This window comes from Crocodylus siamensis, chromosome 5 (genome assembly GCF_052110815.1).
Source record: "Crocodylus siamensis isolate JL-2025a chromosome 5, ASM5211081v1, whole genome shotgun sequence".
NCBI classification, from domain to species: Eukaryota; Metazoa; Chordata; order Crocodylia; family Crocodylidae; genus Crocodylus; species Crocodylus siamensis.
The window spans coordinates 27582509-27610284 of record NC_143399.1 but is presented as its reverse complement, the minus strand read 5'-3'; the positions used below and the strand labels follow the sequence as shown (position 1 = coordinate 27610284).

General features: G+C 42.3%; 2 protein-coding genes and 1 pseudogene across 6 annotated transcripts in view; all 3 read right to left on the bottom strand.

The window, feature by feature from the left end:
* Positions 1 to 25706, bottom strand: part of DNASE2B (deoxyribonuclease 2 beta) — an 81843-nt gene extending 56137 nt beyond the window's left edge. Inside the window, exon 1 of the mRNA XM_090046940.1 lies at positions 25595 to 25706. The gene's annotated coding sequence lies outside the window, so the exon portion shown is untranslated. The remainder of the gene's footprint in view (positions 1 to 25594) is intronic.
* Positions 1463 to 25660, bottom strand: SAMD13 (sterile alpha motif domain containing 13). Of its 5 annotated transcripts, none has more exons than XM_090046943.1 (5): positions 22157 to 22283; positions 21334 to 21577; positions 20681 to 20765; positions 9740 to 9851; positions 1463 to 3423 (listed from the first exon to the last, which is right to left on the bottom strand). In XM_090046943.1, exons 2-5 carry the CDS (start codon positions 21383 to 21385, stop codon positions 3280 to 3282), a joined length of 393 nt encoding a protein of 130 aa, XP_089903069.1. In that variant the 5' UTR covers positions 21386 to 21577; positions 22157 to 22283; the 3' UTR covers positions 1463 to 3279. The 5 variants fall into 5 exon arrangements, with proteins under 5 accessions (XP_089903069.1, XP_089903070.1, XP_089903071.1 ...); XM_090046944.1 differs by having other exon boundaries at positions 22161 to 22248; XM_090046946.1 differs by lacking the exon at positions 1463 to 3423 and adding an exon at positions 6117 to 6245.
* Positions 3447 to 5645, bottom strand: LOC149863629 (dnaJ homolog subfamily B member 6 pseudogene; annotated as a pseudogene).
* Positions 25707 to 27776: the final 2070 nt, after the last annotated feature.

Genomic DNA, 27776 nt, shown 5'->3' with positions numbered 1-27776 from the left:
TCTCTCAGATATCTGCAATCATAGTGAGGGATCATAGCGAGTACGGGTGTGTGAAGCTTCTGTCACCGATTTGATTCAGAGAAGATTTGGCCCGATTCAGAGGCCGAATCACTGAACCCAGATCAAATCGGGAGATGAAAAAAACCCTCTGAATCTATTTGGAAAAGATCTGGAGATTTGGCAGCTGGGAAGGCAGTCTTGCAGGGAAACGGAAACTAAGAAGAGTGAAGGGGAGCAGGAGGGGAAAGACTGACATTTCTAGCCGGCCAGTGACACTGATCTTTCCTTAAGTCCCCTTCCAATCAGTGCTCTGGGGGAGGGAAACAGCACACAAGCCTCTGTCTGCAGCCTTTCTGTGCCTTTTGTGAGCTGTTTCTGCCTGATCACTGGGAAGGCCTCCTGTTACAGGCTACTATCCCTGCTGTTCTCATCCCGCTGTGCCTTAACACCCCCCCCCCCCAAGTCACACATGTCACAAGTTTTGCTTTCAGAAGCTTGCGGTGCAGTTTCCCGGAAGCTCCTGCACCTATCTTCTTGAAACCTGGTGGGCCTCATGGCCTCAGACGGGACTACCATGCCTGCTGTTTTCATCCCACTGTGCCTTAACACATACACACAGTCACACGTCACGAGTTTTGCTTTGAACAGTTTTAGTTGCAGTTTCCCAGAAACCCCTGTTCTTATCTCCTTGAAACCTGGCAGGCCTCATGCCCACAGAAGGGGCTATCATCCCTGCTGTTTCCATCCAAATCTGACAAAAAAATGACAAAGTTATAGGTATTTCAGTGATTCCCCATTAGTCTATGACTGAGTCACCTAATCTCTCCAAAACAGTGCCAACTCGATTCAGGACAGTAATCTGAATCAAATCACTGTCCTCCAAATCGGCAGACTCCAAATCCAACTCAAATACTTCCCTATTCACACAGGCCTAATAGTGAGGTTTGGTCAAAATGGCCAATGCCTTGTCTTTCACAAGGGATGATTCAGTGCTCAAGTCTCCCAGGTATTGATATTAATATCAAATTTCTTCAGATTGGCTTTTAAGGTTTCCAAGGTGTCTTTTGCCCACCTCTAGAGCAGTGGCCATTAGTGAGTTGGGAGTATAGGACCCGTTTCAGGAGCAAAACAGCAGACCATGCCTTCCTTGTGTGTCTGTAGCTAGAGAGGTGAATAGACTACTTGTATAGTCTCTGGCTCAACACTTCATAAGTTACAGGTCTGGTGAGGGAAAGAGAGGGTCTGTTAGCTGAAAACATCTGGCTTTGGCTTCCTCTTTCAAATGACTCACAATCTGTTCTGAAGCAGAGGTTTTCAAAAATACCACCAATCATTTAATAAAACAAAACCAAGCAGTGGACCGTGCAGAGACTGTGACAGCAAAGGAAAGCTAACAAAATGGTAAAGAAACACAACGATCACAGATATTAACCAACTCACTACTATTCTCCACAGCTGCCTCCAAATTCCTTTTCATCCTGCTAGCGAGTTGCCTCTGCTTGCACGAGCCAGTTCAAAATACTGATCAAGAGAGAAAATGGGTCTGGGTGCTTTTGAATCAAACTCATTTGCTCTTAAAACATGGCAAGAAGAACTGCAAAGAAATCTTGAGTAAATCAGCTTTGTTACATTGCAGAGGTTTGAACTGGCAACTGTCATTCTCTACAGTCAATGAATAAATTGATATAAATTCTTTGTATTATGTGTATTAATGATTACTTCATGCACTTACAAATACAGTATTATATTTAATGGACCTTTTCCAGTTTTCCTATATGTTTCTTAAAATGGAAAGCTGATAACAGGACAGTCCTGCAGCTGAAGCTAACCATTTCGGAGTACAGCGGTACTATCACTTCCCATGTTTTGCATAGGTCCTCACTGAGAACATCAAAAGTAATAGAGGAAATGGTTTTCTACGAAAATAACTTCCATTCAGAGGGTAAGAGCATTAATTTCTGTGGATAAATGAGCAAATTAAATTTGCAGGGAGTTAGAAGTGTTGGGAACTTGCCATGTTTGCGGTCAGCAAGTTCTTACTCCTACAGTTTATAATAGATGAAAATCAGGTGCCAAAAGGGTGAATGGATAGATAAGAAAGCAAAACATTTAAAGAAATGACAACACAGAACATCAAGTAGCCTTCTGACTTCATGCTACTGTGTAAATGGAGAAAGAAGAGTATTAGGAACCTCCATATGCTACAACAAAGGTACAACTACAACTAAGATAATTCTGAGACAGCTGATCACTCTAAAGAAAACTGAGTCCAAACATAAAGAATGCTTTACTGAAATAGCAAGCAGCCTATCAAATAGAGAACTGGTACAAACAGATTGAACAAGACTCTCTTTTAACAGAGATGTATGGTAACAAGACAGCTTTTTTCAAGTTTTTGGAAACAAGCATCTAAGCCATAAGTCAAGTAAAGCATAAAAAATTATTCATTACAACACCATGAAATACAATAATATTAAAAAATGTGCAGAACTTATTTTTACAACCTTCTGCAAAAATTGTTAGAAAACAAGTTGTTTTAAATTAAAAAAAATAAAACAAAAATTTTTATTTCACAAAGCAATACAGGCTCTTTAAAAACAACCATACCTTATCTAGAACTACTATTAAAACTGGGTGAAAACAAACTGAAAATATAAATGACACCCAAAATATGCAACGCAGTTTTAACTGTCAGCAACGCCTTCTGCTATAGAAGGGGCTACATTAGTTGTATGTACAGCATTAAACATTGCAACATACCACAAGTAAACCTTAATAAGGTCAAAAATAGGACCCTCTGCACAAAAAGGGTGAGTTGGCAAATCCCAATCTAGTTCCATAAATTACAAGGAGCAGTAACTGCAGCAGGTATTTGGCATAAAACAAAATCTACTTTTGCTGTTTCAACCATAGAGATGTACGTAAATAAACCTGTTTTGGTATTTTTAGTAACTCTTAGAAGTCAACCTCTTGTATGGCTTAAAAATGAAAAAAAACCTTCCCTTTCTCATCAGGATATTATAAACATCTGACTACCCCAGTGTCTTCAGTGAAGAAGCTGAAAGAGAAAATTTTTAGGTACCATCTGAAAATTCAAACCACCGCTCTGAATCCAGACTTAGTGCACTACATTGCCAAATCTATCCAATAGGATATATAATATTTTCATTTTGTTTAAATTCTTAACATACATATTCTTGCTTTACATAGTTCCATCATATGAAACCAAATTGCTTATTTATTATTTGAGGCACAATGTTACCCCAAAGAGACAGTCTGCTATAAAGAATTGTTCTTTAGATGTTGCGTCTGTAGAGGTTTTATGTGATACTCATAGATTTTCAAAGCTGGCCCCAGTTTTAATGAAAGTCCAGTCAATACATCATTTCTTGTCATCAGTAGTAATGATTTCCCATCTATTTCCTACAAGAAGAATTAAAGAATAATTAAGGCCGATGTATAAATCTAATGAGAGCTTTGCAACAGACAGAAATAAAACAGAGGATCAGTAATGAAAATAAAAAATAAAGGCTTGATCTTTTCTAAATGTTGAACATCTGCAAACAAACACTGGCTACTACTGCCCTGCTTTTCAAAAGTGTTAAGGTACCTGCCAAGTCCATGGATCCCAGCAGCAATAGGAAATGTGTCATTCATGCAGGCGCCTATCTTGAGGCATCCATATGTGAGATTTTTTCCTTCCACCATATGTTTACTTCAAATGAATAGGTACAGATGGTGTAGCTTGTTTTAGTATTAGACAGAAAGGGAAAAGAAGTCTTGTGGGAAAGGCAGTGAACTGGGATTCAGAGATCTAAGTTTCGTGTTAATTAGGTTAGATATTGTTTTGTGTGACCCAGGTCACTAAATCTCTGTGCGTCTGAGTTCCCTGTCTGTGAAATTAGGACAATCATGCTTTCTCGTCTCATGCTCTGTCCATCTGAGATTACTTTTGAAAAATTCATTGTCGATAACTTCTCCATGATCACAAAGGCAGAAATAGAACCCAGATCCCCTAACAGCTACTTCTGTGCTTTAAGCATAAAACTATCTTTTTAAAGCAATAATATAATAATAATAATTAATAAATAAATAATAATCATAATAATTATATGACACTCTCCAAACTACACCCATAGAAGCTTTACACACAGCAGAGTCTGATGAGCAATAACTGGCATCAAAGGGCTCAAGTGAATTACTTTTGGATGCTGAGTTCCTGAGAACTATGTGCCTTGATGCAGTTATGCTACACAGCCTTTTCTGTAATTTGATTTAATAAAGTAAAGCATTTAGGGATTCTGAATTTGTTCACAAAAGGCTAACAAACAGTTTATAACTTGTACTCAAACCTCTTTTCCTACACTATAATATATAGTTAATTGTTTATTAAAATATTCTAAGCTGTCAGCATTTATGCAACCCCCCCCAAAATATATTGTTATTTTCTTTTTACAAACTTCTAGTGGTTATTATTATTATTTTTTTACAAATTTATATCAGTGTCGTTTGTCCAGGAAATGTGAACTTCATGACAGAGAGCATTTTGGTTCACAGTCAAAATCATGAGAAACAAAGGATTCATTATTGTGTTCACACTGATTTGCCTGAACTGTGATCAGTGTCTTAGGTAAAGTTTAATAAATGCAAACTGCAGAGAAATTATAGACATACATGTATGTATAGATATTTTCAGTCTTTAAAATGTTTGATGCATAACAATACAAGACATAATTCGTAAATCTATGGTACATTTACACTAAATCTGGAAGAGCTGTTTATAAATACTTTTCTTTAAACTACATGAAACAAAGTACAAGCTGTTTGAAATCTCCCTACTAACTATTCCTGTTAGTTCCTAAAATAACATGTCATAGCTTAACATCTCTGATAATATCTTTACAATAACCTGTTATTCAATTATATCCATGGCCTCTTACCACTTGCTGTTGAGAATTTTAATGGTCAATAATGGTTTCTATTCTCTCCCTTCCATTCACCACAATTCTTTTGGTGGTGACTTTGACACCATTAACTATTTTGCTGGTTGTTATGATTGATTTGAAGTTGCCTTTCCCACTGTTGTTGAGTGAAGTGATAGTGGATGAAGAGCAGCCCCGAGCTTGCTGAGAACCAAATGAGGTAAATCCAGTCCCTGATATAGGAGACGCTCCAAAAATAGAGACAGAATATCCTTCATTGCCTCTGCGTCTTCTTCCATGGAGTCTTCCAGGAACGTCAGAAAAGGCCTCAAGTGCATCATCCAAGAGTTTCCCTGAAAAGGCATCTGTTCCTCCAAAAACATTTGCGTACGGGCTACCGAATGTGAATTCAGAATCAAAGTGTTTCCCTTCTTTGAATTTCTCTCTCTTCCTATCTTTTTCTTTTCTTTCACCTTTACCTCCACCTTTTCTTTGTTGTCTAATTAAAACTCCTTCAGTAGATTTGTCATAGATGTTCCGTTTTTTGGCATCAGATAAAACCTCATATGCCTTAAAGACTTCAACAAATTCCCTTTCTGCTGCTTTTTTATTTTCTGGATTTTTATCTGGATGCAATTTCAAAGCCATCTTTCGGTAGGCCTTTTTAATATCATCAGCAGAGGCATTTTTTTGCACTCCTAGAACCTCATAATAATTCACCATCTTGTCTCAACAATGAAATGAAGATCTCCTTCTTAATAATCACAGAAGATTCAGTGAAAGTGATTCTTCTCAGCTGTATATGAAGAAACACTGCAAGTTTTTAAAAATTAAATTAAAGCGATAAACAAAGCATTCCTCTATGCTTCTCCATGATTAGGCTTTTATAAAGGTCTCTTTGTCAGAAAGACACAAAAAGTCAGTGGTTTAATTTTAAGATAGTTGTCATTGATGGCACAGAGTGATTGTGACATCAGAGAATAACCATACTGATGATGTTACTTCATTTGCATTCTGTAATCCCATTGGTTAAATTGTTGTGCCAGTGGTTACAGAGAACTACATATGGCATCCATGAATTGTAAACCTCTGCTACGATGCAGCCAAGAATATCGGTGGGGTTATTTCTGGTACTGGCACTGAGAATTTTACTGTTACATATAGAACATCAGAGCATTTTACAAAAGAGTCAAAACATGAATTATAAGCTCATTCCAAAGACAGCATAGAATTAGTTTCCATTACTCAAAGGTGCAGTGGTCTACAAAGCTGGAAGTCACATTTTCCAATAATTCCTAGATAGGTGTATGTTTTGTCCAACCCCTGTAAACAAAAATGATCTTTGTGTTCCCTCTTCTTAATGATAGAGGAGGAAACAGTTCAGTGGAGAACAATTTTCCAGGCCATGGGTAGATGAAGTAGCTTACTTCTTACCACACAAACACAATCACATTTCCCCTCCACATGAGTGGGACAAGAGGAATAAGAAGATGGACCAGCTCATACCTGTCCCTTGGAAAATTGCTGAAGTGAAAGTGGAAAATCCTGAAGCAGTATTAACCCCTGCTGTCTGCTCTGTGACCATGTATGAGAGTAGACAGAGGCCAGCAGAGAAGGGCAATGCTGGCACTGGTCCTGCTGTGTTGCCACAATGGATGGGTTCCAGGAGGAAAACCAATCTGAGGAGCCTTAGAGACGCAACAACTAACAGAAATACATAGATAAACAGAATCTTGATGGCTAGCAGCTTTCCCCACAAACCCATGGCAGCCGTCCCACCTCACTGTCATCAAGATAACTTGTATTTTTATTATATTTTTCTAATTAATAAAATAAAAGTACTTTGTGCTTCTACACTTTCCATCCTGTAGTCTCACAGTTCTTTTAGGGTAGGGACAGACATTACACATAAACCGGTTTCAGTGATGATCAGAAACTGGTTTAAACCTGTAACAGAGCAGATGTTCAGTGCACATACACCAGTTTGAAAATGGCTGAAACCAGTTTGAGATAAACCTGGTTGAATGTAGTATCAGACTTAACCGATTTGGCTCAAATCGGGTTATGCAATGTCTGTCCCAGACCTTAGTGGGTTGGCCTAATAGTGCCGCTGTAAGGTTAGGAGTTCTTACTGCTACATTATCAGCAAGTTAACTGAGGCACTAGGACGTTAAGATAGTTGACTGAAGTCACATAGGCATCTGCCACAGGGTCGGAAAGAAAAGCCAGGGTTCCCGAATCCTTAGTCTGTGTCCATCCTACACATAAAACCATCCTTCCTGTGTGGGCAGAAAGGAGTCACAGGTGATCTTCTTGATCAAGAATTATTAAACTTAATCAGATAAAATACCTGACTGCTTATTTGTTCATCTTGGGTGCATCTGCACCTGTGCTTTACTGCAGAGTTGACTAATTAGCTCTGCAGTAAAGCGTCACAGTCCACATATGCACCAGTACAAGGGCACAGTAAACTAATTAACTCAGCTATAGAATAGTAAGTACTGTTGGGGGACAACACCATCTGACAGTGGAGTACTTTACTGGGCCAAAACTTTACTGCACCCAGTCAGCCCAGCCAGCCACAGGCCTGCTCCACCCCGGCTCAAATTGCAGCTGTCCCGGGCACATGTGTATATGATGTGCCTGGGACCATTTGATTCTGGTATGAACTGCTCTGAAGTTTATTGTGTTGTTAAATGTACCCCTTGAAATATAAAATATGCTAACAAATTAAAAACAGCTGCAGAAAGAGCCTACTTGACCCCTTCTGGGGAAATACCCAAAACAAAGCTAGTTTTTCCCACAAGAATAAAAGACATAATTTAGCTACTACACTGTACTTACAAATTACATTTGGGTTTTATTTTTTTTAGCTCTTAAATCAGCTAAATTAACCCAGTGCAGGAGGGTAACTTTATTCTTCTTTCAATGCCACATTTGTTTTTGAAGAGTTCTGTATTCATTATCATATTTAACTGCACTGTGCAAAACAATGCTAAGACAGCTCTGTGGCAGGCTTTTTTTGGTGACCGCAAGAGGTTAGACCTTCAACCTCTGAAAGAGTTTATGGCAAATTTTAAGTAGATGGATAGATGGAGAAACTGAAGTATTTGACAAGTTCAGAACCATCTCTAATTAAATAAGCAGTCTTTTAGTTCAAGGGAGGTATATGAATATACCACTATATCAGAAGGTGGCAAAGAGTCAGAATACAGGTTCTGAAATATTTAAAATATGTGCAAAATATCACTTTTGGTAATCATCATAGGTCCATTAAAATGGGTTTGTTGTATTGGGAGAGGGAAAATATGATTCAAATGCATGTTATAGCTCTCTTCCCAGTTCAAATTTTACTTCACCAAAACAGAACTCTATAATTTGTAGAAAATCTTAAAAAGCAAACAAAGAAAACAGGTAGAAACAGCTTGTCAGGAAAGAGATTGATACTCTTCCGCTCATCAGTGTGATTTTTCAGGCCAGTATTTTTGAATTTATCAGATCCTGAACTGTAGGAAATAACATCTCAAAGAAGGATGTAAAGAATAAAAAGAAAAGTGTTTCCAGAACATCACCTCTCTCATCAGATCAGATTACTTTGGTATTCATTCATTCATTCACTGTAAATATACCATTTGGGGAAAGCATTTGAGTTTGGAGACTTAAACTTGGGCAGCTAAACCCATACTGAGGCACCTGAACCTGATATTTAAGAGTGCTGCTATGCCCAGAAATACTGCACCTCCCAAAAAAACAGACCACTTATTCTGCTACATTAATACAAACTTTGCTGTTTAAATTTACGTCCCCAAATTTGTACAGCTGGGGATTAGTGTTCACAAAGTGTGAGCCAGACTGATAGCCTTGGTTTCTAAAATCTGGATTTACATATGCACTACATGGCAGTGCGTAAGCAAGCAATTTTCCTGACGCTGTCCCACTCATATGCCTCAGCAGTGTGCAGCTGGCACAGTTTCAAAGACCTGTTCAATCATTCAACCTTGCTGCTGACAGATATTGCCAGCAAATGTATTAGTTGGTACCATCTCATGGTGGTTATGTAAATTGTAGAGTCTTTTTACATGGGCCATTGAAGCTCTCCCTGGTCAGTTGTGGCATGGGTCAAACTTGAAGCAGTGATGGGTAAGAGAATGGCTCCACATTTCTCCTTATCAGCTTCTAGTGTAATTCACTCTCTGGTTGCCCTTTCTGTCCATTTTTAAGGCCATGGATCCTTCACATGGCAGAGAAACAGCTGCCATGCAGGAGTATGAGCTCTTTCCTCTACTTTCAACATGCTGTTTCCTTCTCTCTTTAGCTAAGTTTTGCCTGGAACCCTTTACCCAAACCAAGAGAGAAAGCCTCAAATTGAACAAAGCAGCCCCTGCCCCACTTTGCTGACATGCTCTTCCACAGCAATTTGCTTTTCGAAGCATCAGCATCTGCCATGCATTCCTGGATTTACCTGCACAATGCATCTCTAAGGTAGGAAAATGCTATCCCTATTTAATGTACAGTGAACCTGAAATAGTGACTTGCCCAGGGTTGTACAAGAAGACTATAGCTAAGCCAGGAACAGCTTTTTTTTTAGCTTCCAGACTAGTGCTTAAACTACAAGACTAGCTTTTCTCCAGCAGTGCTTCATGAAAGGAAAAAGCATGCAAAAATAAAAACCCCAGGAGCATTCACACACATGATCCCTTCCAAGAAGCCCTCTCCAATTGCCTGTGCAGTAACTTTTGTACAGTGAGCCCCTGTGGCACAATGAGGTGTCAAAGCATTGTGGCAGTTGAAGGGTTAACACAGGCTTCCCAAGTTACCTGTTCTTGAAAAGCAATGGCTTGTTCTTCAAATCCTGCAGTTCGGAAGTAATTTACAACATCGGTAACAGCCCAGTCAGCAGGGTCAGGAGGTCGCCCGTTCTCTACTGAACTGCAAAATGCAAATCCAGACAAGTAATCACTAAATGCGCACATACTCCTGTGTGTGCACCCCAGCTATATTTTCTGTAAGATGGCAGGTGTCTTTTGGGGCCCTTATACAGAAACAAAATGGTTGCTCATATTGTCTCCCACTTTAGTGACCTGATAACAAGGTCAACACACAACTGCTGGATGCTTCTCCTTTTAGGAGCACGTGGATTCCCATCTTGAAATTAGCCAGGGTAAGTTGCCTCTCTTACCCAGGCACTGAAAATGATGCATTCAAACTCTCCCACAACCTCCTGGCACTGGAGCCCAGGGCCTGCCATGTTTGAGACTTTGACTCTGGTCTCTCAACACTTTTCTTCTACCAAGCTCTGCACAAAAGATTTCTTACGTACTGTCCTTGATTTTCCAGTCTTTTTGAAGATCAAATTATGTTTCTTCATAGATTAACATCTTTGTATGTACCTCTATGAGAATATATACTTACATATTTTTTCTAAATCAGGGATACACATACAGTGATAAGCTCTGTAAATACTCGTGTTACACAACTCTCCAAAATTGCTTTTAAGACTTAACAAATCTATGGATTTTCTAATCAGCTATGAGCCCTAGAAAACATCTGTTGAACATAATCAGAATCGATTCCTTATTCAGTTGACTTAGGCCAGCTGTTTCAGGAGCAGAAATAACAAATCCTTCTTAAGAAGAGACTGGACAAACACCCAGCTGAGGTCATCTGACCCCGGCACGCTTTCCTGCCCAGGGCAGGGGATCAGACTCGATGTTCTGCTGAGGTCCCTTCTGACCCTGAAAATCTATGAAATCTATAAATGCTACCCAGTGGTTATTAATTCAGAGCAATTTCAGGCAGTGTCCTTTATCCTGAGCCTGCCATGTTCTCACAGATAAACTTTTTCCTGCAAGGTGTTGGTGAGAGCTGCATGCAGCTAGCCTGGCTTCCTTTTCAACCACTAATTTATGGAAATGAACTGTGTGGGAAACACTCAAAGGAAGCAACTATCAGTACTTTTCTAAAATGCTTCTATGGCTTGAACTTTTAAAATACTAAAGAAGTTTGCCATAAATGTTCCTCAAACAGGTTGGATCATCGTAGCCAGCAAATAGTCCTTAATGGCTCAATGTCTAGTTGCGATGAAGTATCAAATGGGTCCATGCATCTGTTGGTCAACAGCGAACTACACTGTGAGCTAACAGTGAAAGCAGTGGCAACGTTGTAAGGTTCATATCTGTAGCTTACACCTAAACTAAGAGCCAAATTCATGGTGAAGAGAGTTCCTGCTGCTCAGAGGGCCTCATCCCTGTTCATACACATTTCATGCTTCAGCCATCTATGTAGACACTTATACAGCCCCCTTCCTCAACCATGGTGTCAGTGCTGTACTGTTCCTGGTGAACAGACAATCCCCCAAATTGCCAGAATCATGACAACTGGGATCCAAGCCCAGGATCTAATTTTAGGATCTACTCTGGTATTGCATACATTACATTTTTGAAAATACTCTGGTATTGCATACATCAGCAATCCCTTGATTTGAGGATGATCTTTACCACGGCTCATTGATCAGTCTTGAGATTATTTAAAAGTCTGATGCTTGAGCCACAGATCTGTCTGCAGAAGTTGCAGGCCTTTCCACAGGGGAGAGTAGGTTGCAGGCTAGGATTCCTCTCTTTTTCCTTCTTCCTCCACTCTCTCTTCTCTGCTTTGAGATTATGATGGTAGGTCACTCATATTACGTATCTGTAGAGCAGAGTGGGGATGACGACTGCATTGCAGAGCTGGATCTTTGCATCTTCCCAGACATTGCAATGAATAGACATGTTAAAGCAATTTCCCAAAGGAGGCATTTACATACCAGATACTGTGCTGGATCTTCTTACCAATATTCACTCTCTGAGATGGCTACTGAGGTAAGGGAAAGGCTCAACTGCCTCCAGGCTCTCTCTCTCTCTCTCTCAATGGTATTTTGCAGAGAGGGGTCACATTAATGGCCTGCGGCAGGCTGATAGAACACTTTATTCTTCTTGATATTGAGAGAGAGGCCCATAATTTTGGAGGCTCCTCCAAAAGATCCAATGTGGTCTGGAGGTTTTCCTTAGTATGTGCAAGGATGGTGCAGTCACTGGCATATTAAAGTCAACGACGGTTTTTTTGAGTACTTTGGTCTTTGAGCAAAAATGACCCAGATTGAACATTGAACAGATGGAGGGTGCTTCAGTGTTCATTCTGGAAGGAAGGCGGTCCTCATTGAGAACCAGGATGACTGTCGAAATAAATGGAGAACAGAGCTGGGGTGATGATGCTTCTTTGCTTGACCCCAGTTTGAATGACTAATGGATCTTGTCTCCGATTCACTACGTAGAACGGTTGCAAACATCTGGTTGTGGAGAAGCTTCAGGACATTGATGTACTTTTCAGGGCATCCAAATCTGGTCAGTACTTTCTACAACACTTCACAATGTATGGAATCCAAAGCTTTAGTGAGGTCAATGAAGGTCATATAAAAGTCCTGATGTTGTTGACACTTGTCTTGGACCTGGTGGGCAAAGATCATGTCAACTGCCCCACAGGATAGCCTGAAACCATAATGAGATTCTGGCAGGACTTCCTCAGCAAGAGGTAAAAGACTGTTCAGGAGGATGCAGACAAGAGCTGTAGAAAGGAGGGCAATACTTCAATAGTTACCACATACAAACTTATCTCTTTTCCCCAAGATAGTCACAATGTTGGCATTCCTTAGATCCCCAGTAATCTCTGCACTGTTCCAAGTTTGGAGAATAAATTCAGAGAATCTCAGTAACAGTTCCTTACCACCAGACATATTGATTTCAGCAGGTACGCCATCCAGTCCAGTAGCCTTTTTGTTCTTGGTTTCCTTGCTGGAATAGCAAACTTCTTCTAGGGGTGGTAACAGATAACCTTTCAGGGTGTTGGGGGATGAATTCAATGGCAGTATCTGCTACAGTCAGCTTAGTTCAGGAGTGCCTCAATGGGCTCTTTCTATCTAGCTTGGACATATTCACTGTCTTTGAGAAGCACTAAGCTATCCTGTTGTAGACTGTTGGAACATGAGAAGTTGGGCTGTAGATGGCTTTTCTTCCCTGGAAAAAGTTATGCATGACATGTTTGTTAGCATAAAGCTGAAACTCTTTGGCTTTATCGTGGTACCACTGATTTCTGATTTCCCAGACCTTCCTTTGAGCTTTGGCTCTGAGCAACTGATACATCTCATCCTCCTGCTGAGATGAGATATCATCTTGCAAAGCAGAATAAGTCCTTCTCTTCTGGTCAAGGAGGGCTTGGATCTCAGCTCTTACTGAACCAGTCTTGGTGTCAATGGACAGTATAGCCAATGGATTCAGCACAAGCCATATGGGAGTTTTAAACCCCTTCCATAGTTCTTCAATGTTGCCTTTATTTGTGGACAGGGCAGAGATCTTTTTATGGAGACACCAGTGGAGTATCCTTACAGATCGTCGGGTCTTGAAGAGATTTGGTGTTGAGAGTCCCTTGTAGTGGTTTAGGCTGTTTTTGGTGTTTCAGAGCAAGCTGAATGTTCATAATGGATCTGATAAGATTGTGATCTGTTCAGCAGTCATCAGTTCCTCGTGCGACTCACACGATATAGATATCCATCCAGTCATAGGCTCTAAATACTGGCTTCTTCTCGACTATGCTATTGTTAGAACAAGGGTGTTTCTAGATGGCCTCTCTGCCCGAAGATGGTGTTTGTGATGACAAGACTGTGCTCCATGCATTTGCTCACAAGGATGCCTTTGGAGCTGACTTTCCCTATTCCTTCCTTCCCAGTGGTGCCACTCCAGAGTTCCAGGTGACATCTGACTCTGGTGTTTAAGTCACTGAGAAGAAAGATCTTATCCTCCTTGTGGGTCAGTATGTGGTTAAGGTTGGAGTAGAACTGCGCTCTGACATCATCAACAACATCAGGCATTGGGGCATACACACGGGTGGTGGTGGTGTACTGGCTGTTGCTGAGCTTAAGACGGAGGGTCATAAGACGTATGTTGTTTGACGAGCTGATTCTTGATGGCAATACCAATGCCATGAATGTGTCTGTCCTAGGATGGTTTCCCCTTCCAGAAGAAGGTGCAGCCTCCAACCTCTTCCCTCAGTTGAACCTCTTCCAGTAGTCTTGTCTTACTCAGAGCTTCAATTTCAATGTTATATCTTACTAGCTCCCTGGAGTTGATGGCAGTTTTTCTTTCTGGTCATTTGTTGTCTCGGTTATCCATAAAGGTGTTTGTGAAACTCATTGTCTTCTTATGCTGTTTGTGACTGCAGAGAGAACGATCCCAATGGACATGGTTACCCAGACAGGAGCAGATAAGACAGCCTAGGTTTCAGGCACCTTTTCTAGCCCCTTCATCATGTAGAGTGAGTAGAGGAGATCCTGAATAGGGCAGCTCAGTCACAGTAGCACAGCTACTGAATTGCTCCCCCTTTCAAGCTAGGTTCAAGAAGACCATCAGACTACTGCTGTCTCCATGAAGATTTGTGGCTGGAGACTTCTGGATTTACTAGTCCTGTCCATCACCAGTAGTCCATTGCCACAGGGCTTTTGGAAGTTGGCACAGGAGACCGCATTGTTTCCTGTGGTAGAAGCCTGTGCATGACTTTGTTTAATGTGAGGAAGCTGGTGAACAGGAACAGCAACTACATGATCTTGACAAGGTAGAGATCTGGGCGCAGGGGCAAAGGAGGACACTAAATGACAGGAGACCTCCATTTTGCTGCAGCCTTCTTTCTTCTTTACAGCTGTTGAAATCTTGACGTCTTCTGTCGGATCCACCATTGAGGACTTTGGGTTGGACCGTGGTTTGTCTGGAACCTCCCTTCAGGCCTGTTCACCATGATTGACCCTACCAGGAGCGAGAGATCATGGGACACAACACAAGTCTCTCCACCACTAAAAGGTCCTGGTCCACAGAGAGACATATCGCATACAGCATAAATGTCATACATCAGGTGGTAGGTTTTGGCTTGTTCTTCAAGAGGTTCTTCTTCCTACCACACCATCTCTGCCCTGTCCTACTCAGGTTGAGTAGACAGGTGCCTGTAGCCAGCCTCGCTAGATACCAAATCACTGTGTGTGAGTGGACAGAAGACTGACTGCAACGAAATACGCACTGATAACCTCTGTCAGTAAGGAGCCCAAGGTGTCCTTGCTGTTTTTAAATCAGAGAGCAACAAGCAGAATCACAGAAGATGGCTCCAAGTTCTCTTCTTTCTTTGGTGTCTCCAACTTTTATGACTGTTTGAAATTTGATTGAGAGGGCAGTCAACTTTGTGCCTACTGTTTTCCTCTGGCTCCTTGAATTTGCATGTCTATGCATCAACAGAATTCTGACTCTAGAGAGTTATATACCAGTGTATACTTTACTTTGCACAACAGCATTTGTTTGGCCTTTTTCAAAAGCATTTCTGTCACTTATGACAAATGAATTCCACAGGAACGATCCAAATACTACAAAGGGCCAGCCTGGAAGAGCCTCTCACACTCACCGCATAATACGGTATTTCATCTTATTTTCATTGATTTCAAGGGAACTGAGCCACATATCTGCAGTGACCAAAAATCTCTGGAATGACCAAAAATCTCACTCCTCAGCTGAATACTGGGAATGCACTGCAGAATCCTCAGATGTTTTTTGTCAATAAAGAATGCCTTCCCGCAGAGCGTTGCTGCTCAACCTGGGATGCTTAAAAATTAAAACATACTACGAACACCTCAGTCCCCTTACTCTTCAGGGCAGTCAGAGCAGTACTTTGTAGGAATAGAGAGACAAGTACTACATCAACTGGTGCACTGGCAAAGCCTATGCCTATGATATCACACCGACAAACTTCATCATCTCTCATTTAAAACGCTGGAAATTAAATTTTTTTTAAAGTGTTTAATTTTACTTATTCCTTCCCACACATCAGATAAAAGATCTAACCTGTAATATTGCCTCTGTATCTATTTTTATAAAGAGATTTTAGTTTCAAGGTTACTTCTACTTCAAATTATGATTTAAAAGGTTTTAAACTGAGTATATTATTTCTCCATGTATAATAATAGTACAGAAAATACACAAAGGCTTGGACTCACTAGCTGTAACTGCACTGACCTTAGTATATCTGTATCTGGGATTAACTTGCCCCAATAAATAATTACACATTCCTGCCTCATAAGGCATAGACTCTTCCTGGACCTTGAGTGAGGGGAGTTTTTTAAAGCTATAGGCCAAGTAGATATCTAGATATCAGCTACACTGATAATGAATAAAGTGTACTTGTCACCACAGTCCCTATGTTTTGTTCTTTTATTGCCACCATGTGGTGGAAGCAGCAAGACCTTGAAACATACAGCTGTGAAAAAAACAGATTTCATTAAATCTATCTACATCCCCTTCAGCTACCTCTGAATACTTCCTTTTGGAGACAAGCACACACATCCACCCCATATACATTCATTTAGATTACAAAGTTTTTGCTCAGTTTAATTACAGTCCCCATCAACTTTAAAAAGCTATCCTCAGTTCAGTGGATAAGTCTTTATCATATGAATCTATGGGTAAACTGTCCTTGTTTTGACTGGTTCACCCCTGAAGTACCCACAGTAAAGAAAAGGTTCCTAACTGAAGATAATTTCTGAGAGATGTGTATGGCATATTATATGTATATTTTTTCTGCATAGATTAATGTGAATTACAAGTATTGTAACCTGCGATTAAAGGAGAGGAAGTTCACCAGTTCTGAGGGCTGTCACCAGAGCGCTTGTTATGGGGTAACCAGGTGCTGCATAAGCTTCTTGAAGCAACGATTATGCTGAGGAGTTGCATTGCTGTCATGCTTAAGAACTTAACCATTGCCAATTGTCTTGCAAGCATCATGGGAAGGGGAGCTTTAAGGAGAGATGAGCTATCTTTGCAGATCAGATGCGGAGGGGAGAGACTGGAAACATTCTCTCTCATTTATCTGCCTACGATTGGGACTACACTTACCACCATGGGATGTGTGCACCTATGAGACAAATGCCTCTGAAAACTGCTCATGTCCCCAGCAGAAGCCATGGCACGCAGCAGCTGTGCAGCATTTGTGCTCAGTACTGTCTTTATTTTGACTCCAAGAGGAATCTGCCCTAGATATCCAAAGGGATAAAAATCCCAGGTTCAAGTCGCAGATGTTTAAAATACCTGCTTTCAGACAAAACCCATGCATGCGTTACCTTTACCTTTCATGATCTGTGGATGCCAGGGTAGCCAGCAGGGAAAGAGATCTCTCTGTCTTTGGAGGAGGAAGACAGGAGACTGAGCTGGAGCACACTTCTGCCATCAAGGCGCTGCTGCACCATTTGAGAGTCCTGCTTCCTCCCAGCAAACTCCTTGGGCCAGCACGTGCCACTTACTGCTCCCATTTCGAGATTCCCCTCCTCCTCCATCATACTGGAGACTTGATTAATCTAGTCTGTTCACATGTGCTGTAATTACAGTGCAATGGAGCAGCCTCCCAGCTTGTGTCAGGCACCCTTAGAGACCAAGACATTTGTTACTTCAGACTGAGTGTGTCTACACTAACTTTTATGTGTGCCTAAACTCAATGCACATTTGCCTAACGTCATTAAGGCCATTTCAGCGCACTTCTACACATGAACACAGTAAGGCACATTAACGCAGTGTGCAGGCTGACTTTGACTGAAGTTAGTCCCAAGTCAGTTGACATACAGCCATAATGTGCCTTAGCACATCTACTCTTGCATTAAGGTGCTATCCATGCCTAAATTTGATACCTGTTTCTACATGTATCAAATTCAGGTGCAAATAACTTAAAATCACAATTTTTAAGGTGCATGAAGGAAATGCATGTGTAGACACATGCCCTTAATGCACCTTAAAAATGGCTAATGCGTCTTAAATTGGCACATGTGGACATACCTTCTGTGACTGTGCAGATGGAAGGTACCAACATACTTGCAGCTTAAGCTGCTTTCTCTCTATACATGCACAAATATAAACAAATCAGAGTTCTGCTTGGGGAAATACAACTGTCTTTGCTTTTAGCATGACCAAAGTACAACAGCCCAAAAAACTGCAGAGATCAAAGGCCTGAATCTGCTCTGCCTTAATTAATACAGTTGCTTCTTTATCTAGATTTAAAATACTAGACCATCTTTTTAAGGTTCTTGACACCCTAACATACTTTATTATCATTGTCACAGGAGCACCAAGGTGTCCTGTGCCTTGGAAGCAAAAGGAACTGAGCTGCCAATCAACCGGGCAGCTCAGGTGCCGGTTGCCAGGGCCACCAGGTGGGTCAGGTGGCCAGAAGGGGGCAGGGCCAGGCCTTTATAAACAGCCCAGGCCGGAGCCTGACTAGCAGTTCCCTTCTGGCAGCTGCAGGAGCAGGAGCTCTGCGGCTGAGCTGAGCAGCCGGAATTGGTAGTGGCAGCCTTGTGGGGCTGCCTGGCTGCGATGATGCCGGGGATGAGAGCACCTTGATGAGAGGTATGGTTGGAGGCCCTGGCGGGGGTGCTCAGTGTTTATGTTATGAGCAGGAGGCTCTGTGTTTTATGTTGAAGCCAGGTGGCTGGCGTCTTGGTTATAGTTAATCCGGAGGACCGGGTGAGGCTGTAGGGGAGTGAGGAGGCCTCACGGGAGCTCCCCAGCAGCTTGGGGGTTCCCGGTGCCCATTAGGGGCACAGTGCCACAGCAGGCACAGTATAAAGAGTGCCAGGAGGGTGCTTGCTGAGTGGAGGGGTTGTAGCCCCAGCCGCGAGAGGCGCGGCACAGGCCCCAGAGTGGGGCAGGCTCTGATTGATAAAGACCCAGTAGGGTCGGGGAGGCCAGGTAAGGCTCTGGCCACCTGAGCCCAACCCGGTAGTATTGGCAAAGACCCAGTAGGGTCGGGGAGGCCACGTAAGGCTCCGGTCGCCTGAGCCCAACCCGGGATTCTTGGCAAAGACCCAAGAAAGGGTCAAGGGGGCCAGGCACGGCTACAGCCACCTGAGCCCCAAGAGCGGGAAACGCGTAGCGCGAGAGGCGCTGTATAGGCCCCAGAGTGGGCGAGGCCCCAGAGGGGGCAAAGCACGAGAGGCGCGGTATAGGCCCCAGAGTGGGCGGCAGGCGTGGCGGCGTTGAGCCAGGCCCAAGGGGTGCCGGTAACAGGCCGGTGGGTAGGAGCCCGGCCCAGGGGGCGCCAGGCGGGCGACGAGCCCAGGGTGCCAGGGAGAGAGCACCTGAGGGGCAGGGGACTGTACAATGTCCCATGGAACAGCTGCGAGGCTTGGGGAGTGCTAAAGGGGAGGTTTGGAGGCACGCATACCCCTTAAGGGAGGGGCGCACGGAGGCACCCCATTTGGAGTAGGGGCAAGAACACGCATACCGTTCACCAGGGGAACAAAGGCAGCCTCCCATTTAACCTATTAAACAGCAAAGTCGTGGCAGGCGAGATTCTGAGGGTGCTGAGTCCACCCTAACATGACGGTAGGGGGCGCTAGGGAGTTCACGGCCGCTCCTAGGCCCCACTCCCTCACAATCATTAATACATTTAAATTAACCTCACCAGCACTGTAATCAGTACCACTGGAACTCAGCCAGTTAGTTACCCACTTCATTCATCATCCAGGACACACACCATCTGCTTTTTCCAGCAATCATACCAACTGGATGTACTACACCTATGCAGATCAGGAAGAACTCAGCTGGGGTCAGAGAGAGTATAAGAGAAAATTCAGGCCCTAAAACAATATCAGGATTTAATCCCAGGTATGGGATTAAAGTGCATAGGGAGTGCATAGAGAGCTGTTAAAACAGAAAACGAGAGAGTTAAATATGTTGGTATTCTGTCTATAGCTTTAGTTTTTGCCATCAGCCAACAGGCAGAGTTATGATAAGAGAGCTATGAAGATCTTCATTTTACTGAAATCAAAGCACTTCTCTCTACACAGAATCACAAACTTGACAGAACCAAGTGCACAATTCAGATTTGCTTTGTTTTTGCATGCATAGCATAGAAGTGAATCTCTTAACAGCAGGGTGACCATATAATTGTTAAGGAAATCCAGGACAGTAAGAGAATCTGGGATGGTGAGTGTTGCACTCGTGTGCACGCACATGCACCCACCCCATACTGCAGCTCCCAGGAGCCCTGATGGTGGGCTAGGATAGCATGGAGGCTCATGGTCAGACTCCATCCCCCACATGCAGATGCTGGACCTGGCTGGGAGCAGCCTCTCCTTGCCACCACCAGCAGCGCCCACATGCAGCCCAGGCCTTGGCAGTGGCCACTGTGACAGGGCACAAGGCTGCTGGTGATGGACAGCTGCCCCAGCTCACCCCACACAGGTGCTCCAGCCCTGGCTGATCCCCTGCAGGCAGGAGGAGTGGTGGTCAGCCCAGCTGGCCACCCCCCAACCTGCCACTGCTGCTCAGCAGGAACCAGGCCAGACACTGCTTGTAGCAGCAGCCTCTGCCTGCAGCAGCAAAATCTGGGACTTTTGCTTCAATTTACACCAACCAGGAAAGCCTACAAAATCCAGGACTGTCTCAGCCAATCCAGGACACATGGTCACCCTTCTTAACAGTCTTGCAAACTCCTACATGCTCACTTTAACAGTTCAATGGCTGAAACACTTCTGTATCATGGCTGGAATATACTAAAGACAACTGAGAACAGAGAAAGCGTAAAGCCAGCCCAGAGGCAGGGTTCCCCTCTCTGCCACCATGCCATTTAGGATTTAAAATCAATCCCCACGCTGTCTACGCATACTGGATGCAATACTTCATATTATACATCATGGATTCACTTACTTTTTGACATCCAGAGAGCCATTTTCCTTGTTTTCCATGTCAACAGAAAGCATGGGAAGGACAGAGGTTTCTTTCACTTCAGAAACTGATCAATAAGGGGGGAAAAAACTGTGTTAAATTATTAGCAAGTAATTTAATTTAAAGCAATATAATGTAACAGAAACAAGTATTCTCTCATAGACCACAATCTTTCCACTGGAGAGCAGAAGTTACAGGTAAGGCCCTGCATTCCTCAGAACAAGAGCTGATAGCATCTAATAAACTAGGAAAAAGAAGGTGGCTGGTGCTCCAAACTGCAGAGGTACTTGCTTTTAAAAGTCAGTATTGCATGTTAAATTGTGTGTTAAATTTTACTCTTTTCCAGAATAATTAGGTACGTTCTGTAAGTATTTTCTATGTCCCCCTCACCCAGGTATCTTGAGTTACTCGCATATAAAAGTTTGTCCTCAAAACATCTCTGTGAGATAGGGAAATATCAATACCCTCATTTTTCAGATGGGGAACAAAGGCACATACAAGTCAGGCGACTTTCTCATGGTCTCACAGGAGGCTTGTGCCAGAGACACGAATTGAGCCCATAACTGCCACAAGACCATCCTTCCTGAGCTACTGCATAGCTGTCCTGAGTTCAGAAGAGATAAGGTTGGACTCACCATAAACACAGTGAATTTGAAGAAAATCCCATTTGTTCCCGCTGTTTCCCATGTAGAGTGGTTGGATATTTTCCACAATAGATGTTTTTCCACCTCTACCATGTTCACAAGACACACATAGAGGTGAACCAAGACTTTCTAATTTTTTTTTATTAAGTCATTCCTATCACACTGTGTAACCAACCAAAGATTCAAGATGTTCTAACTGTGGCATTAATGGATTCCAACAAAATCTCACAGAACCCTGGGAAGAAGTGAGGAATGGGGAAATCATTATGTTTATCTAAAGTTTACAAAAATCTATAGGGGAAATTGACATTATTTTAAAAAACTTTTTGAAAAATAGTATTATATTGATTAGCAAGATGCAAAACACCAAATACAACTGCTACAAACTAAACAAAAAGGTGCTTCTTCCCGTAGTGTAGATCAGATAATTTAATGCAATTTCCCCAGATGGCTTAGTTTGTCTAAGGAGATGACTGCAAAATGACAAGTGCAACAATTATACTATTCGCAAAACATTCTCCCCAATACAGCGAAACAAGACTGAAAGAACAAATAAAGCTGCAGAAGCGTGACATTTTCATTTAGGAACAAAACACACACCGACACACAAACTTCCAGTTTTTAATTACTGAGATTATCTATCAAGAGGTTGCCTCCCCCACCCCCTCTTCCCCCAGTGTGCAAGGAACACTTTCATTTGGAAACTGTTACACACATTCACCATTTTATAAGCATCTCAGAAATCATTCACCAGGCAACATTACACCACATTGTCATTTTTTTCTAGGAAAAAAAGTAAAAAAGAAAAACCTACCTACAAGCAACTAAAACAAATAATTTTACAAGCTTATCAAGAACAGCAAAAGAACCCCCAAGGTTTCCTTTCATAAAGTAGGCTGGCAAAGGAATTCAATAAGGAGGTACAATTTGACACAGTGAAATAAGATCAGGCTGGCTTAGAGCCAGCATGACGTTAGGAAGCTCATACAAGCTGCACCGACTGCCTTCTGTTTCATGGCTGACTTTTTAAAGACACAGTGTTGTGCCTGCTCACTTTTTGCTAACTACCTCCGGCACACTTATTGAATGCTATAAGTCATAGCTCTCCCGCGGTAGGACATTTAACACCTGTCTTGTAAAAGCCTAGACTCCTTTGAAATGAATTAATCTCTCTCCCTGCCACTTCTGCCTTTCTTCATCGGCCCACTGCTTCCTCTCTAACGCTTATACTGTTTTTGCTAAAAGTAATGAGGGCTTTCCAGTGAGCTGGACCCTAGTGAAAAATTCAGAGAGCACCGAGCAAATTTCAGATAGGAAAGGGAAGAAATAACTGCAGAAGCTATTGAGCCTCAGTCTCCCTGTAAAAGTATTTGCCTTTGGAAAGATCTTGGAAAGACAGCATCATTTTAGCTTTTGTTGTTGTTAGGAAAGGTTACTTTCAAAGAGAGCAGTAAATCCCCAGTATCATTATGCAGGAGTGCAACACATTTAACGCCAAATTCACGATTTGGGGTTTCTGGACCTTCCACCTTGTAAATACATCCAACCCAAATGGAACGTATTTAGTCAATTTAGTCAGAAGAAACTTTGCTCAAATGGGAAAGCAGCTTACCCAAGGGAACTTTTACATAAAGTTGAAGCAATTAGGTCTGGAAGGATTAATCACAGAACGCACTTCTTTAATGGATGGATTAATAACATGAAGGACTGAATGCTCCTCCTGCCTTCCACATCCAGAAACTGAACGTTACTTTCCTTGCAGATGTGCGTCAGTATGACAAGAGAGAGGTCTGAGTGGAAGAGATGAATAGAGGCGCTCTGGGGAAGAGACTGCACCCTCACTCTCAGCTGAGTTGCACCCTACTTGAAGTAGGCTTCCAGAGGCTATATTTGTAGAGTAAGATACTGTTTGAGGCAAGTACAACTGGCCAATTCTGGCCCTGCGAGAAGAAAGCAAACAGAGGCAATTTTCCACAACTATCAACACTATTTCTGAACGGCAATCATCTTATTTTAATTTCTTTCCCTAAACTTTTCAAGCGGGACAAAGAGTGATAGCGAGCCAGATTTTGCTTATGTGGCTCTGTTAGCAATTATAATATTTGCCACTGCAAATCTAAACTAGCTGCCTGTTTTAGATTTTTTCAGCTGTGCAAGAAATGATTGCTGTTATGTTAAATGACTGACAGTGCTGGAAAAGTGTGTGTGTATGTGGGGGGATGTACTGTTTTTTTACACTAGTGCACTGCAGGATTTCTTCACACTTCTTTTAACACAATCATCTTTAAGCACGCGGCTATAGTTTGGGTTGGGGCACATCTGGGCATTTATTGATATAGAATTTCTTTCTAATCCAAACTTCTCAAAACTATGGCTATACAATTCAACTCTAGCCCAGGTCAGTCCGGATAGAAGGACATTACTATCTGATGCCGGCACGAGGATTTATGTGAAACGATGGCTGGTTTCAGTGGGATTTCTTGGGGAGAGGTCATGACTTCATGAAATCCCTAGTACTGACTGCCACCGACAGCCCTGTTGACCGTTCCATCAATGAGGTCAAGACTGCCACAGAATCTGAATACCCTTCTTGCTCCTAGGAGCTACCCCCTTTTGAGTCAGACTTATGTACCCTGACTAGATAGTAAAACACAAGTTTGCATTGCTATTGCCTGGGCCATAAATATCTTCGAATGGAGGGCTCTAATCCCCAGGATTCTTACTGGTCTCTAGCACTCTTCTGAGCATTAGTCACTTGGAAATATGGCATCTGTCAACTTTATACAAAGAACTGCAGGCGAGGCTTAAAATCCAGTGGCAATTTCACTTTGCCTGTATTATGCAAGGGCAGATATGTAAACAAAATCTACACATATCACACAAATGGTTCAATTTTGTGAGAGATCACAAGTGATGGCAGGGCAATTTTGTAGTGCTTTAGAATTAATTTTAAAGAAATACATACACACAAGTAAATTAAACGCAGTAGCAAATACTTATGGGGTGGTATTACACAGTAAAATACCACCTTTATTTCACACTTCCCATGATGCGCTGGAAAGTGTGGCATGCATGTTTGTTATGTTTAGTTGCACAAGGCAATTATTTTTGATTCTCAAGAAGTATACCAGATCTAAATGCGGACATCTTGAGCTTGCTGCATCAGCTGTTTTCTAACTTTGGTAATGATCTGACATTTGAGGATACACACAAGCCAGCTATTTACTCACACCCTCTCATTCTTTCCAACACAGTGTTCAATTAATCCTTACAGTATTTAAAATAAGGTCCAGGCTGCACGTGTGTTCTTCCTAAAAGACTTTGAAAAGCAAAAGACAGGAATTCAAGATGCAGAAGTCAATTCTATTCTTCATGTTTAATATTTTTCAATCTGACTGGTTGCTAATTCAGTTAAGTTACCAAAAGTTAATCACTGAGATATTGCTTGGAGAAAGAGTTGGAGAGGTAGAAGCTGATGAGGGATACGAAGTTTTAAAAGATTATTTGGCTTTTGTTTCTAATGAAAAGATTGTTCAGGCTACACTGGAACAAAGCAAAACCAAGCAGTTCTGTCCTGTGGCAAGGAATCAGCCCCGAGCACCCCTAAATTTACGTCTACCCGAGATTAGACATTCTAAAATCAGTGCATGTACTTGATGTTTATTAATTCCCAAATATCAATTATATACTGAAAAGCCTTTAATGTTCCTGGAAGTGACAGTAGAACATGGATATGAAATACTCTACATATTCATGGCAACGGGAAGTGCAGCAACCCTGTATTAGCAGCGAGACACTGGAGAAGCAATATAGAGCCAAATGTCCTTCCTTTTGCAATGTCACGGGGAGAATGACATGAACAAATATGTCCAAAGCAAAAATTAAGTGAAAAAAAAAAATCAGATCACTTTCACTTTGTGGATTCATTTTTGCTGGAATACCAAGGCAAGCTCCTTTATGGAAAGGAATTCATTAGCTACTGTTTAACAAAGTGAAATGTACAGCTTTAGTTTTTAATTGCTCCTACATGTGCAGTAATTTCCTCTTTTATTCTTCTTTTTAAGAATAATGCATGATCCCCAATGCAGAAGCTCTTCATACAGGGCGGTGGTAAGTTGCCTTAATACACTTCAGCACAAAGCATGCATTTTTTCAGGAGCTGCTCTGAGAAGCAATACAACAGTAACTAAGCCAGGCAGATGGAAACTGAATATTAACTGCCCCCCTCCCCTGAAGTGCACAGCTCACTTACCTTTTCTCATAGCCAGCAAAAGCCTGCCTTCCTCTCAGCGGAGCGGCACCCACATGCAGAGTTCCAAATAGAAGACACTCTAGCCAATTGCAGGCAACCTGTCAGGCCACGTGGCATGCTGGGAACTGTAGTCCCCAGGTCCAGACCAGAAAACACAGGCTTCACCTTCACTATTTAGAGCAGTGGTTCTCAACCTTTTGGAGTCAGGGCATCCCTCCATAACACCTCTTACTTTGGTGCAACTACAGTTGAGACCCACTGTTGTACTGCCTCTGCTTACCAGGTAACTACTTATTCAATAAGGAGTTTACCAGACTTTTAATATTTGCTTTTTTCCCACAAGAGCATAAGACAAAACAGTGCAATTGCTGGCTTCTGTCCATATTCATCAAAAAAAATAAATAAAAATAAAAATAAAAAAAATCAAAAACCAGAAAACAACCCCTCCCCTGCCAAGAGATTTTATTTTTCTGTCACTGATGCAAGAAATTCTCAATTTGTTGCAGTGGAATTATTCCAGGTTTACGCCATGTTAACTCAGATAGGAACAAAGCCTAGACAGCAGAATAAAGTGCTATTCCAATCTTTTATCTTTGTTAGAGGCCCCATTGATATGAATAGGATTGTCAAGAGTGGAAAAAAGGTAAAATAGCAAATTATATTAATTCAAATTGACCTCATATATATCCTAGATTATGTAACATTTTTATCTCTTGGATTAACAGAAGGTATGAGGTTGTGATTGTGAACTCTTTAAAATAGTAAACTGTGTGCAAGTGGGAAAAAGGCTGTTATAATAAAGACCCAGGTATTTGTATGCTTATGTAACCAAACCAAAGTGCTCTGGCAGCATCTCAATGAATCCTTATGACAGTGGCTGTCAGACTGGGGGACTGCCACCAGGGCCAGGTGGCACACTTCCCGCAGAGCCTCATGAGGAAGAGCCTGTGGCATGAGTGCCAGCTCTCGCTGCAGCCCTTTGTGGTCTGACCCCAAATGCTCGACACAGGAGAAGGCAGGCAGGACAGTTCCACCTGCCTCACATGCCTGTTTCTGGAAGCAAATGTGAGAGGTTGGACTGAGAATGACTGGGGCAATAGCAGGCACCTGTGCCACAGCCACTTCCTGATCTGGCTCGGCAGGAGATACGTGGTAGCAGCAGGGTATCCAAGCTGTGGTACCCTGAAAGACTATCTATCCCAAGCTGTGGCAGCCCAGCTGAGAACCACTGAATCTAGATTTGCTTTGGAGTTACTAGTTGGCATAAAAGTCCCTCATGCCCCTCTTAGGGCACCGATTAAAGGAGCAGGGCATTTATCTTAACCTTTTGCTTGTAAACAGCCTTGCCAACGTACAGATCTCTGTAAACATGGGTGATTGGTGCCTCCTGGAATTGGGGGGGTACAATTTGTGGGCAGCAGCACTGGCAGCAGGGTGGTGAGTGGTGACCACTTACAGAGGCTGGTGTTGGCAGTGTGGGGTCGGGGTGGTGACTGCCCACAGAAGCTAGTGGCAGCAGGGGTGGTGAGTGGCAAACTGCCCACAGAAGTCGGTGGTGGTTGGGCGGCAAGCGGCCAATCCCGGGGGGGGGGCAGATTCCCTCCCCCCCCCAGTTGCTTATGTGTATGAATGATTCATTTTTAAAGAAAGTTATAATGCAGGGTGACTGCTGATTAGGGAGAGAACAGTACTTCCTGTTCAGGACTGGCAGAGTTTGCTTCGGTAAAATATTTAAAGTGCTCATGCTGGTTTGCCTTATTTTCTCTTGCTGTCCACTTTGAGACACAATCCACTCATTAGGAAGAGTTTGGGCAAAAATGCTGAAGGAGATTTTATCCAAACTGATTCAGAAGGTAAAACTCCTTATTCTCAATGAGTACCTGGTGCACCCCTGTAGGAAACCGCAGCTAACTGATGATGAAGAAATCATTCTGTGTTCTGATTTGGTTTTGTTGGCCTTAAAATTAACTCTTACCACAGACACGGAAGGCAATTTGAAACTGGCATGTATTTAGGCTGATTCACTACCACCTTTCTGCCAACAGACCTATCATTATTTCTACTACTAACAGCAGAAGCCTATTAATAGTAGAAGTCTTGAAGAAAATCCTCCATCACATCACTCACTTCCTAAGAGTGTAGAACTGAAAACGACTCTGGCCCATAAAGTCTGGTCCTACTG

Excerpts from the sequence above, each read along its gene's own strand:
- SAMD13 (XM_090046943.1), bottom strand. The coding sequence starts at position 21,385 with ATGGGAAACAGCGGGAACAAATGGGATTTTCTTCAAATTCACTGTGTT. Across the intron at positions 20,766-21,333 it reads TCAAATTCACTGTGTTTATG|TTTCTGAAGTGAAAGAAACC; the intron begins GTGAGTCCAACC and ends CTTATTGATCAG. Across the intron at positions 3,424-9,739 it reads CCATTGCTTTTCAAGAACAG|GAAATAGATGGGAAATCATT; the intron begins GTAACTTGGGAA and ends TTCTTCTTGTAG.